Source organism: Myodes glareolus, chromosome 22 (genome assembly GCF_982192425.1).
Source record: "Myodes glareolus chromosome 22, mMyoGla1.1, whole genome shotgun sequence".
NCBI classification, from domain to species: Eukaryota; Metazoa; Chordata; class Mammalia; order Rodentia; family Cricetidae; genus Myodes; species Myodes glareolus.
In genome coordinates, this window is record NC_142047.1 from 55,278,172 (window position 1) to 55,292,565 (window position 14,394).

The following is a 14,394-nucleotide window of genomic DNA, read 5'->3' on the forward strand; positions in this document are numbered from 1 at the left end:
GCCCCATTGTTTGGCCTCTGATGAGGGACCCTGTGGCTCCGTGACCTCACAGTAAATGACATTATATCATACAGAGCCAATCACATAGTGAGAGAGGAAGTCAGAGAGGCTTGATCTTTTATAACATTCCTCCCAGTAGTAGAGTAACCCCAGACACTGGCATCCATCCCTTCTCAGAGCAGCACCTGGTGGCCCCGTGTGCTCCCATCAGGCCTCACCTGCTCCCATCGGGCCCCACTGAGTACCGCTGCCCTGGGGACGAGTGTCCCCACAACAGCCTTACAGGGATAAAACAAATCTAACCCTTAGCATCGGGCAGGGGAAGGGCTCAACAGGCAAGGGCTGGGACCTCCTTGGAGGGAGGCAGGGATGGGGGTAGGGGGTGGTGTCAGCAGAGATGTCAGGACCTCTTCGGGTTGCAGCCTGGTGGAGGAACAGGGCAGCAGATTGCTGGAGTTTGTGTGGGCGGGGCTTCCTCATGGAGGTGCTCCCTGAAGAGGAATTACAAGGGTCTGAGAACTGGAGGTGTGTGCCAGGCCCAGGAGGGGAAGAGCCATGATGCAGTTTGCCTTCTGCAGAGACTTGTTCATTCTGACCCACAGGGAAAAAACAGAAGCCCCTCTGGGTAAATGACAGACAGAGTGTCTAGGAAAGAAAAAAAATAACAATTTGAATTGCTGAAAAGATTGCTCAAGGGGCAAATTATAGGAGGGCTTACAGGGCAGTTTTCAAAGACACTTTGCTACAATTCATACTAAATCACCCTCAGAACTGCTGATTCTGAGAAAGCCCAACTCAGCCGAGAAACCTGAGAGGAGGCAAGATGGGCGTGATGGTAATTTTTAATTACCAAATATCAATCATACAAGTTTCCTTTGTCTGATGTATTACAGACACTGCAGAGGTGCTGGTCTCAACACTGTTAGGATAAACATTGCCACCATTGGTCCCTGTGGGCACTGGCCCTGGAGGGAGCGCCCCGCCTTCTCCCGTTTTAGGAGCTGAACCCTCCAGGAATTCAGAGCCAACTCTGTGTTTCCCTGAGGTGGACTAGGAGTGACTAGTCTTGGTGCCCGGGTCATCTGAGACATTTTCCTTAGATGGAAAAGAAGGGACGATGCTAGGTGGTCCCTGAGACCCGCCCAGCTGGTACCCTGTCCTGGGAGGTAGAGCTCTCTTGGGGAACCCGGGATGCCCTCAAAACCTGTGTCTGTGCCAGCTGTTTGTTGATGCCTATACTTTGATAGTTTCAGAGGGGCTTGTGCCTCAGGCAGCTAGATCCCAGTGTGGGACCTCCAGCCAACACGTGCGTCTTACATCATCATTTTGACTTTCACGGGATTTTCAGTGTTTCTGTGTTTTCCTGAGGGACAACTTGAAAAAGTTTCCTTTATTCTGAGGGGAGGAGACATAAGTCTTCCTGTCATATTCTGTCTTCTTAACTTTAGATGAGTTTTCCACAGCAAAAAGAAATGCGCAAGAAAAGAAACTGGCATGTGGTTCTCAGTAAAACCCAGTTCCTTTCTGCTGGGGCACCCCCAGGGTGTACAGATCCCGAAACCCCCGAGCTGGAGAGAACAGCTTCAGATGGCTACTGTTAGAGATGGGGAAGCCAGCCCTGGTGTAGAGGGTCCGCACTTCCCAAGAGGCCACACTCTCCCAAGTGAGCAGCACACACATACTCAGCACCAGGAAGAGACCATACTCTCCCAAGTGAACACACACACACACACACTCAGCACCAGGAAGAGGCCACACTCTCCCAAGTGAACACACACACACACACACTCAGCACCAGGAAGAGGCCACACTCTCCCAAGTGAGCGAGCACACACACACACACACTCAGCACCAGGAAGAGGGCACACTCTCCCAAGTGAGCGAGCACACACACACACACACACACACACTCAGCACCAGGAAGCACCACCATTAAGGCAGAGCATCCCCCTTATTCTCCTTCCACGCAGCCAGCACACACCTTGGTGGGTGTAAAGTCTGGGCAACAGTGGCCGTGTTTCTTTCTCCTGCCCCTCACAATGTAAATCTCTCGTCAGGCTGAGTGTTCACCAAAGCACCATTTCTCCCAAGACCAGAGGGAAGTAAGGGCCACGGTTCTATTATAATCAAGCATGTTGGATTCACTGTTGCATGTCTTTTGGAGGATTTTACCTGGAAATGATCTGTACTTCACACACACACACACACACACACACACACACACACACACACACACACACACATTGCCCCTAACCATTCTTATTTTGCTGGGCTCATAATGCTTTTTATCTTTGTGTGGTTCAAATCTTCTATTTCTCTTGGGCATGTGCAAACACCTGTATGATTTTTCCATGCTTATTACAAAGTCTTAATAGAAATAATCCCAATTTAAATATGTAAATTGTTTCTCTGTGATAGATTCCAGGAAGAGTAATCACCCAGCACCAAGTCACAGGACAGGGACAACCAAGAGGGCTTGCTGTGAGATCTGAGGTTGTCCAAGTTTCCACACATCTGGCCAGCCTGTACGATGTGTTCAGAGATGGCCTGCCTGGGGAAGTGTGAAGCTGTATTTTGTAGTTTGTTCCATTTAACTTTTATTTTCCACTAGTTGATCCTTTTGGAACAAGACTGGGGTGTTCGGCTTGCTTTACTCGGAGTGTTGAGTCCCTTCTTTTCCCGTTGGTGGTCACAATTTGACCCACGCACACTGTTTTGCATTGTGAGTGTGACTCATGGTCCCGCCACTGCCAATCATTGCTCAGCAGATGTCCCCTCCTTCTGACTGATTTTGGGCATGACCATGGTGTTCGTTAGTCATGGCTGCCATCCTCACTATGTGTGAGTCCCTCTCCTCTTCGCCTGTGTGTCTGAGTGACATGCCATGACTTTTAGGATCAATAAAACAAATGGCTATCTATTGTCTTCATGGATCCACACCTCGGTGCTGTGGTGAAAGCCAAGGAAACCATTCCCTGGGCCCCACATTCAAACACCCTAATGGTGCCCGTGTAACCTCCACATTGCCTGGGGATTTCCTTTCTTTTGTTATACACAAATGCTTGCATCCAGTGAGATTTTCGCAGCATTTCCATTAGTTACCTATGTTCCTATTAGCACCGCTTTATTAAAGGGAGGTCCTTCATTGGGCACATAAACTGTGAAGGGTTTGCCGAGCGAGCAAAAGGAGTACATGCTGAGGTGAGTGTCTGGATTCGATTGGTATTCCTGGCTTCTGGTGCTAGTATCTGCATTTGATTGGTATTCCTGGGTTCTGGTGCTAACATATTATGTAGGATCTCTAAGGACTTGGACCCACCAGGCCTGAGCACTTTTATGTGATAGTTTGATGTTAGCTGCCGTTTTTGTAGTAGCCTGGCCATTTAATCTGAATAAAAATAAAAAAACCTTAATTCCTTTGCAAAATTCTTTTAATAGACTTTCTAAGTCTTTCATACCTAGCTGGGTGAATATTGCCTTCATATTGTGGTTGAGTTTTAATTCTGAGACTTTTTGCTTATTTTCTTCCTTATTCTAGGTTTCCCTACTTTCTCTCCTCATTTTCTTGACCTTGTTAATTATTTTGAAGAATGATCTTCTATAGGCCAGGTGTTACTCATGGGGCCCTGGGATAAATGACCAGCCAGTGACGCTTGTGTGAGTGAGGTCACAGCTCTTAGGGGACATAACTTATATCTTAACTGATGTGCCACAAGTTGGGGCCTTAAAGGAAGGGTGGGATTTAGTTAGAGGAGGGGGAAAGAACTTGTATGCTTAGAAAGAACAGGGAGAGGAGGTGGTAGCTCAGGCTACCTGGCCAAGGTCAGTTTGTGACAGAGTCAAGAGGTACAACCACAGTGCAGGTTAGACCATTGGGTGCCACAACAACCTTTAGACTCTACTGTGTAGTGCATGCAGATTAGACTATTGGGTGCCACAGCAACCTCTAGACTCTACTGTGTAGTGCTTCTGTGCAGAAGAGTGACAGAGTTGACACCCGCTCATGCATGGGATACACATTTGGAAGGGAATGAAACACTACAGGATTGGGGCGCTTCAAGACCCATCTATTGGTTCTCTAAGCCTTGCTCGTCACAAGCCTGATGCCCAGTGGGGGCCGTCGCTTCTGCCATAATGGGGCGGACTCACATAAAAGTCATGTGGTGGCTCATGCTTATAATCCCAAAGCTGGGGACTCCCCAGGGTTCTCTGAGTAGCCAGCCTGGCCTAGTCAGTGATCTCCAGGACAACCTCTCTGCACCCCTCCCCCCACAATAGGGTAGATGGCACCTGAGGAACGACAGTTAAGGTTCATCCTCTGGCAGCTGTACACATGGACACACATGAACATGCATAGTCCCACATGCATGTGTATCTATGCACTTTCTCACACATATAAGAATTAATGAATAAATACAAGAAAACAAACAAACAAATAAATAAATCTCCTTCAGAGTCTGGTTTTTCAGGGGCTATCTGGTGTGCAGATGAACGGTAAGTGCCCTGCTAAATTTTTATGCCCTTAAAGACATTTCTCTGTCCTTACACGTTAGCCCAGTTTCCCTAGTGACACCTCTGCCCCCTTTTGCTACCATTTCTATCAGGTTGTGAATTGTCTGATCTGAGAATTCAGCTGGAAAACTCAGGCTCCCTTGGGTAAATCCATCTGGGGAGTCTCCAAACTAAAGTCAGCCTTTAAACAGATCAGGTAAGGCAGGATCTGTGTGTGCACAGCTTATCCTGCAGCTGTGCCTTGAACTTGGCTCCTGTGTTCTCAAGAACAACCTCCCAGGGAAATGGTACCTCCTGCAGGATTCCTACTGATACACAGAAACCAGGAGAGCTGTCCATGTGTCCTGACTGTACGCAAAGCCCTCAGCATTCCAAGGTTGACTCATGATCTTTTTCTTATTCTCTGACCAGGAATCTCACATCATTTCTGCTGAAGTTGGAGAAAAATGTGAAGCCATAGGCGTGAGGCTCCTGCACCTCGAAGATCAACTTCACAGGGCGATCCACAGTCCCGATGAAGCTCTCTTTCATATCCTTTCCATTTTTCAGAAGTTACTTTGCAAGAGAAAATCTAAAACTGCATACCACGTCCCCGTGCCTCTGCAGATGGAGGGGGAACAAATGCTGCTGTTACCTGTAGTTCAGCGCATCTTGGATTTGAGTTGATTCTGTGTGGAGGACTTCACCTCTGGTTTTTGTAAACCATCCAATATTTTCAATCATTAAACCCAGCTGCTAAGTATTAGCCACAGAGCTCAGTTAGGCACATAGCCAAAACCAAAGCAAAATGGAGGTTTTGGTGAGCTCAAAGATGGGTCTGTGTGGCCATAGGGAAACAATCAGAAAGAGCCAAACAATTTAGTGGCTCGCCTCCTTAAAGGCCTCTTCAGTACCTAGAGATCCAAAGCCTTCTTTGAAGTCCTTTGTCCTGCCTTCTGCTTGTCCTAGATAGTGGGGTGTCCAAACTAATACCACCACAGCTATCTTCTTGCTGATATCTAATACATACTCATGGTTAAGCTTTGCATAGTCCTTTTTGGTGCTGAAAATTCTATTTTCTTGCACTAAACTCCACATCTTAATGCCACAGCTATAGACATCTACCTCAAAACTAGCTGCCCCAGTCAGGTGGCAAGAGGACACGTGGGCTCACTTGTGTATGCAACGGGTATTTGGATTTATTGATGGAATCAGTGTTAGGGTTTAGTGGCAGAGTCCCTTGGCAGATCTGGGCCAATGCATGCTGCAAAGAAATCGCACCACACAACAGATGTCATGTAAGAGATTTGTTGAGACGTGTTTGGTGGGCAAAGGTTGTCTTGGAGTAGGGGTATGAGAGAGAGACAGATAGATAGACAGAGAGATTGGAAGACAGAAAGAAAGAACAAGAGAAAGCTGTGCTGTTGGGAGTGACCTTTAAAAGGGCACACGTGTTGCCTAGGGAGAATACACAACTTGTAGTTACAGCGGTAATGTACTGCACCTGTTGAAGGCTGACGATGGGGTTTGGTATCTGCCGGTGCTGAGTTCCTGAAGGACAGGCTGGCAGAGCACCTAATTTCTAACAATGGGGCACACACATCCCTGGTGGTGGACGCATGCTGCTCATCACCAATGAGTTCTTTGGAAGAGTGTGATTGGGTTCTGAACTAGCTTCATCCCTAGTTGCTGTAACACCCTGACCGAACGCCACTTAGGTTTTATTCGGCTTCCACTTCCTGTTTAAATTTCGTCACTGGGGAACATCAGGCTAGGAGCTCAGGTGGTCAGACTAGTCACACAGTAGCCACAGGTGAAAGCAGAGAGCAGCAGACGCACCCATGCTGCCTGCTTGCTTCCTCAACAAGCTTTCTCGTCTCTTGTACAACTCAGGGTCTAGCCTAGAGAAATGTGCCAGAGGCTGGATCCTCATAGTTCAGTTAACAACCAGGACAGCCCCCCCATACACACATGTCCACCTGATGTAGACAGTTCTTCAGAAGATTCCCCTCTCAGGTGGTTCTGGGTCCCAGCAAAGTGTCAGTTAAAGAGTTACATGGTAACCCAGACGGGGAAAGGCATACTTAGCCTACTTCCAATCCCTTAGTTTAATTTGTTACAAGTGGCCCTTGGTAGCTAGTCACCTTCTTGTCTGTTACTCTTTTTGTTTATACGTTTGTGGGAAATTTAGGTATTTTGGTTTTTGTTTCTCACTGCCTGACTTTTTAGCACCTTAGTTTCTGTTTTACTTTGTCTCCATGCATATATTTAAGTGGTTTTGGACAGCCAAAGGCTGTTCTTATTCAGACTGTTCAGATGCATGGCCAGTCACGGAGGCAGCGTATTTCTTGATGACTTTACCTCTTTGCCCATGCTTATTAACTCAGCGGGCTTCTCCTTGAATGGCTTCTGCCGTTGTTTCTACCTTTTTAAAGAACATTCAGTTCTGCACAGACTCCTGCCTCTTCCAACTCCAGGATAGATGCCATCACTGCACAGTTGCCGTAGGAAGCAGAAGGAAAAGGAGGTAACGTGCTAATAGATCACAGACTTGGATGCTTCTAGCGGGTGTGTTGTCTATGAAATTGGACAGTGATTGTTGCCAGAGCCAAAGACTGGGAGTGTGTGTGTGTGGTGGGGGGGTCCCAGGTCTGCCAGGCTTGGGAGAGGTTGGGACAGCTGAGCAGAATGTGGCTCATGATCCAAACTATCATGGTGGGAAGGTGTGGTAGCTGGTGATGCTACCCTTGGTGGTGGGGGTTCATGGCGGTGACTTCTTACATCTTCAGTAGCTCAGGAAACAGAGAGCTCCGGCCAGAAGTAGGGGCAGGGGACCGGGATTAAGACCCTCAAGGCTCATCTCCAGTGTCCCACTTACACTAGTCAGAGGTCACTGCTTCAAAGTTCCACATCCCCACCACACAGCACTACCAGCTGTAGACCAAGTGTCTGAGCACTTGGGCCCGTCCAGGACCTTTCAAATGAGTACCATACCACTAGGGGCGGGAAGTATTGGGTTAGGTACGAAATCAACCCTTCCGTAGATAAGATCTACACTGCAACACATATTTACCCCAACTTTCCCCAGAATCCAGGCCGTGTTCTGTGTCACTGACTAAGAATAACATACAGAATGCGTCTTTAAGCTCCGTGAAGTAGCACTTGGACTCGAGTATAATAGTGAGCCTGAGTCAGGAAGCCGCGTTCACAATGCTCTGTGGGGCTCCCTAACAAACAAAAGCTGTTGTTTCAAATTAGAATTTATCAAGGCATCCAAAGAGGCTGCAGGAATCCCCCAGCCAGAGTCTGGCTGGTATATGTTTTCCTTTGCAATCAAAGGCACAATGCTGAGTGTTTCTGAAAGAAAAGGCTTGTAACCAATAATGCAGCAGAGCAGAGCAGGGAGGGCGGTGTCTCCCTTGATCCCACTAAGGATGCTGCCAGGACCCATTGTGTACATATAGTAGATGATGCGTGTTTAGCCCAAGTCCACGCTAAAGTGTGCTGATGTAAACCCACATGGGACACGTTTCTGGGGGGTCTGAGCCCCAGATACGGTGGCTGTCCCTCTTTCCTGGGGTTGGTCCTTATTGTAAGCCACATGCCTGCAGGAGCAAAGCAGGTGGTGTGCAGTGTGTCACACACAGAGGGGTGGCCTGGGGACATGCAATATGGTGGGCGCTTCTAAAGCTACTGAATATTCTTGCACAGCCTGTCGGTGTCAGAGTCACAGCTGCCGGCTGGGTGGGAGAGGCAGGCTGGACTGGCAGAGCCGAGGATGGAGGAAACAGGCTGTTTCTGTGTGGTCGCGGCGGGCTTCCTCCATTACAGGCATTGTGAACAACTTAAGCCATCAGCTGAGGTGACTGTGAGCCTCTGAACTGCACAGTTAACTGGGAGAGCAGGAGGCAGGGAGGGGCGCGAGACGCCTCCAGAGGTAGGACAGGGGTGTGACTTCCCAGCCAGGCTGGGGACCCGTTAGCAGTGGTCTGAACCTGCACCGTGATTTCACAGTCTGGATTCTAATTAGCAGTTCCGTTCCGAAAACCCTCTTACGGCTCTGTAACTGCTCCTCCAGGTTCAGAACGCCGTAACTGAAAAGCTTTTAGGATCTGTGAATTTTTAAGCAGGATTTTCCCACCCCACCCCTCCTTTCTTTTTCCTTTGACTTCCACAGCTCACTATAGGAGGAAAGGAAGCCCGCGTATCCTGGCATCTTTCGCAGCCCCAGGCAGTTCTGCCTGCCTCTGCTGAGTCATGGATGAGCAAGGACCAGGCTGATTCTATTTACATGGCATTTGCATTCCTGTCCAGAAGCCCTCTTGGGAGCCTATTCTCTCTGCTCATTGGGAATGCACGGTGCCCAATTGATTCGTCTTGCTAGCCTTGATGGCATGCAGAGACTAAATGTATCCAGGCTCATGCATAAAACGCCATAGCCCCAAAGGGCTCCTGTCTGGTTCCACTTTCCAGTGTGTAGCCTAAAGATGCCAAAGTTTCAGAGCTGAGGGGGTAACTGCCCTCCCTCCTTGGAAATGTTCTTTTACCTCTAAAACTAAGGAGCAGGAAGGACGCCTGGGAAGATCTTTGGTAATTTATAGTGTGAGAGCAGAGAGCCAGGCAGGCTGCTCTTCGAGGCACTGTGCATGCCCAGCTGATAGAGGGGTGGCAGCCACGTGTTTTCTTCTGCCTCCTGCCGAGGTCTGGGTAGGAAAAGTTGGAATAGACAATGTGTTCAGACCAGGATGGTCCTGTTGCCGGTGGGACACAGTATGAACTCAACATGAGGTTGGTGACACAATCTCCCAGGGCACATCGCCGGCCACCAGTGGACAGGATCTGGGTCAGGTGTCTCCAGGTTCTTGGTGTCTCATTCAGAAATAAGTATGCACGGATCTGTGGAAGCAGCAAGGCTCCTTCCGCCATGTTCACAGTGCTCTGTGGGGCTCCCAAACAAACAAAAGCTGTTGTTTCAAATTAGAATTTACCAAGGAAACTGTCCCAACGGCTATGAGGGAACCCTGGGGATCAATGGTAAAGCGTTCCATCTTATCACATAAAATAAGACTCCATGGAAGTGGTATGACCTGACCACTGAATCCCCCGTGTTCTAAAGTCTCATGTCTAGTTGACAGGGCACATTGCAACACATCACCTGCCTAACGAGGTGGTGGTGTAATCTGAGGGGGTGGAGATGGCCTTGAGTTCCAGAACTATTTGGCACATGCCTGGGTGTCCGTCCCCTTGGTCATTAATGTAATGCAATCCTTAGATACCCCAATATCTGGGAGTGCTCTGGGGGACTCTGACTCCCAGCTATTTAGATTCTCGAAGTTCAGTCTGCAAGACTCACAACGCACCTTGGGGACTTGTTCTTGCATATATGCAGTTAGCTCTAGTGCTGAGATTGGATTTCTTCTGCACTTGCACAAAAACCAAGGTCATGGATGCCAATGGACTTCAGCCTTGAGCTTGTGGTGTTCCCGAAGCAGAAATGGAATGCCTGCCTTGCTCTGTTGCTTAGCAGCTCAAAGACCTTGGTTTGGGGCAGTAGCTCAGCTGGTAGAGCACTTGGCTAGAATGCGCAAGGTCCTGAATTTGATCCCTAACACTCATAAATCTGCACAAGGTGGCTTGAACCTGTGATCCTAGTACACAGAGATGGAAGCAGGAAGACCAGAAATTCAGAGACATTCTCAGCAACACAGCCAGTTCGAGGCCAAGGACAAGAGAGATAAAGAAGGGAGAAAGGAAGAAAAGGGGAAGGGAAAGAAGGAAAGGGAAGAAATGACAAAGAGAAGGGTGGGAAGGAGGAAGGGGAGGAGCTGATCTTGGTTACATCATAAAGACAGTTTAATTTTTCCTGTACATCAGTGAGACAATGATATAGACATGTTTTTCAAATACATGGTTCAGTGTGACCCCAAGTGCACATCTCTAGTCTGGAGCTTCTCTGAAAAGCAGCTCAGTCCCTTCCCCACTGTGTTCCTCTCGACTGACTTCATAGTGTCCCCTTTACAGCGTCCAAAGTTGAATCCTCAAGCTTAGTTTAGCGGTCCAGCCCTGTGATGCCAGCCGGAGCCACATAGCAAGAGACAGTCTCTAAACCAAAACATCAGAATCTGAGTCCACTCCACTTCCCTTCCCATGCACACCTTCCTGACACTTTTTTTCTTCTCAGCATTCTGCGTCCTTTTTTTCTCAGCTCTTTGCTCAGATGAGGCATCAGAGAGATATTCTCGGGCCCCTTCCCATTCAGAGCCCTCTGCCCTTCTCAGCTCACAGCCACTGCCGTGAGTGCCTCATTTGTCTCTCTGTGCTCTGTCCCTTCAGGGCATCCTGTGCAGGGCAGCCACGGCACTGAGCCTGGGCTGCCATCTCCCTGGGAACCTTCAGCATGGCCGGCACACCATCCGAATGGCTGCATGTTTGCTCTCTGCTCCCCTCACAGTGTTTAGACCCCACTGAGAGCCACTTCAGGGGATGCTGTGGGGGGAGAAGACACCCTCCACCCAGTGGGGGCAAAGCCACAGTCAACCTATTAAATGAGAGAAGAAAAGAATCCTGTCTGCACGTTTCTTCCTCCCAAGTGTGGTGTGAGGAACAGCATGTGTGCTTTCTCTGGCACGCAGGTGGATTTAAACGTGGAAGAAACGTAGGTGCATGAAGCAGCTCATGAGTGATTTAAACACCTCCCTCCCAGGGCCACTGCCTGGCAGATGCCACCAGTGTATCCTCCTGGATTATTTTCCTAGCTTTGAATGGCTTATCACTGGACTGTTTCTTCCATAATTATTTCATGGAATTGCACTGTGACTGCCCCCCCCATTCCATTTTTATTCTGGACTCTTCCATTACAGCACACATTTCTTGTTCGCTCCCCCATCCCCCCAAGAAGTATGGCTGAGGGCCAGAAGGTGAAATTTTGCAACTATGAACATGATTTTTGAAAAGATTTGGTTTTTGTTTTTAAGCGTGTGTGTGTTGGGGGTGGTACGTGCTCGTGAGTACAGACACCTGCGGAGGTCCGCAGAGGCTGTTCAACCCCCTGAACCTGGAGGTACAAACTGTCGTGGGTCACGTGGTGTAGTTGCTGGGAACTAAATCTGAGTCTTTTGCAAGAGCAGCAGATGCTCTCAACTGCTGGGCCATCTTTGGATGCAATTTTTACTGTATTAGTGATTCTTATACCAAAGGCTTTGTGAATGAGGTTTTCAGGCACTGTGCTGGGGAATAAGCCATAAACCTCATAGTACCCCACAAAAGGCTGTGTGCGTGTGCACATGTGTCCTTCTCTCCTCTCTTGCTCTGTCCCCCTCCCCGCTTTAGGCCCTGCCTCTGTGACTAAGCTGTGAGATTCTATGGTTTACAGACGGGACAATTAAGTACACATGGTGTGATTTCCTGGCTTCCCAGGAGACTTGCGTTCTCAGATCCCATCTTCCTGACTCTTTGGTGCAATAATGGAAATTATTATATGTGAAGCTGATGTGTTAATTCAATTTTATAATTTAGTCTTTTCCTCTGGTGATTTTTCTCTGTCTTTAGCCTTTTTAGTTTGCTTTGTGGTCCCAGAAGTTTCCTGAGCATCACTGTTTGTCTTCATTTCTCTCTACAAGACCTCGTCATTACTTAGCAGAGTGCAGAGTTCTGTGTAGCCCCAGACCAGCATCAGAGGTAACCAGATCCCAGTGTGTTGTCAGGACCCAGAGACCACTGCACCCTCTACTCCTTACAAAGGACCAGACCTCATGACAAATTGCATCTCGGTGTTTGGTCTGGTATACAAGTTTCTGCTTACATAAAGTCATATGACTCCCCCACTCCGTCTCGAGATGGACAGACCTTTCCAGAGGTCTGGAGGGAAGGAGGATAAAATCACTTTTTACAACAAAACACAGAGGCATTTTAGTGGATGGCTTCCTCTCTGGCTTTGCCCATGTTCCCTTCAAGTTCAAGCACAGATGGTGGGCATCCCAGAAGTGTAGGGATATGACACAAAGGACTGAAATCTGCTGAAACTTCCAGAAGATTTAAAAAAAAAAACCCAAAAACAAAACCAAACCAAACCAACCAACCAAACAAACAAAAAAACCCAAAAAACCAGTCTTTTCAGGGTGGATAGGCATTTCCGTTTGGGAAAAGCTCATTTGCATAATTCCCAAGATCCTCTGGAGCTTCTTATTCTACAAAGATTGGAAGAATATTAGGTACACCCCAAAGACGTGGCTTTCTCTGAACCCATGCTGACACTGAACCTGAGGAAAACCACACTGCCTTGAAGGTGGCCTGTGGCTCATTGCCTCTCTGCGTTCTCCTCAAACTCAGCTTCCTCCATGTCTGACCTTGTGGTGACCTCACCTGAAGAGTCAGGCAAAGGTCGGTGCTGTCAGCTTGGCTCTCCTGGCCCAGCGCCTCGGCTGGAGGAGACTGCACTCCTGTGCTTGCTCAACCCAACTCAGAGTTTTGACAGTGGCACAGAAGGAAGGGACAGGGGACCCAATTGTGTAGGAACTGTTGGTTAAGTGTTTTGTTGGATGCCTAGAGAACCAGTTTCTTGGGAGAGCCCTGATTTATCCTGTGTGATCATTTGCTGAGTTCCTTTTGGCTGTTTTCTTTCCAGAAGAAACCACATTATAGGTTAGGAAATTAATAGCTCATGTATTCAAGAAGCAATCAATCTACAAACCCAGACAGGGGAAGATCCTTGTAAGCAGAGACTGCTAGTTCGTTTCCTGGCTGCCCAGACCCGAATAATCACACAGAAACTATATTAATTTCAACAGTGCTTGATCTATTAGCCCAGGCTTCTTATTAACTAATTCTTCCATCTTAAATTAATTAAATTTCTATTAATCTATTACCACAAGGCTGTGACCTACTGGTAAGGTTCCGGTGTCTGTCTCCTTTGGCAGCTACATGGTGTTTCCTTGACTCTGCCTATTCTCTCTCTCTCTCTCTCTCTCTCTCTCTCTCTCTCTCTCTCTCTATATATATATATATATATATATATATATATATATATATATATATATATATATCTTCCAGCCTGGCTATATTCTGCCCTGCCATAGGCCAAAGCAGTTTTAATCATCAACCAATAAGAGCGACATGTATACAGCAGGACAGATCACACATCAGATCCTTTCGCTCTAAATTGGGGAAAATGGCAGCAGGCTGGAGCCCAGGCTGGAGCAGAGTCCAAAGTTACCCATTGAGAAGAAACAGAGCTCTGAAGGCCTTTGTCCCAGGGGCTGGAATGGCCCTTGTGAGCACACAGTCCCTGATGCTGAACTGGCTGGCTCATGTCAAGTGCCCCCATGCACAGAGTTGATGTTGAGGGTTGAGGGGTTCCTCTTACCGCGGCCCCGAATGCTATGTTTCTTGAGGCTCTGATGTCCAACACCTGCCCTGTCCGCTGTCAAGAGCACTTGAATATGACAGTTATCCTAGTCTGTGGACTGAAACACTCTGTGGCCACACCGTCATATGTCGCCGAGCATCTGAGTTGGACATCTATCTCAGCTTGACAACTGAGCCTTTCTTCAGAGTTTTGAAACCAAAATTCGAAAGTTAATAACCTTGGACCTGGCAGAAGTCACGATTGGTTTTTAAAAGAGGAAGTATAAGGTTTTCATCAATATTTAATTGCTGTATTTCGGAAGAGCGTGGAGCTGTGATTCCATGTCATTGTCCACCTGCTCTCCGCAGGCTGGCTTGCTCTCACTGGCCCTTGTGTGCTCCTTAACAGCATCCACAGTCTCTCCAGGGGGAGCTCCAGATGGTGAAGGAAAAACTGCAGGCCATGATCCTGCAGCTCCAGCCAACAAAGGAGACAGGAGGAGAGGCCACAGCTTCCCATTCCACAGCTGGTGTTCAGGAGGCACAGGCCTGAGGTGTGAG

At 48.1% G+C, this 14,394-nt stretch overlaps 1 protein-coding gene across 2 annotated transcripts in view; it reads left to right on the forward strand.

Moving 5' to 3' along the window:
- Positions 1-14,394, forward strand: part of Disc1 (DISC1 scaffold protein) — a 199,491-nt gene that overhangs the window by 183,846 nt on the left and 1,251 nt on the right. For both annotated transcript variants that reach the window (XM_087900602.1, XM_087900603.1), the window contains 2 exons: positions 4,924-5,040; positions 14,249-14,387. In XM_087900602.1, coding sequence (XP_087756728.1) covers positions 4,924-5,040; positions 14,249-14,386 — 255 coding nt within the window. In that variant the 3' untranslated portion in view covers position 14,387. The remainder of the gene's footprint in view (positions 1-4,923; positions 5,041-14,248; positions 14,388-14,394) is intronic.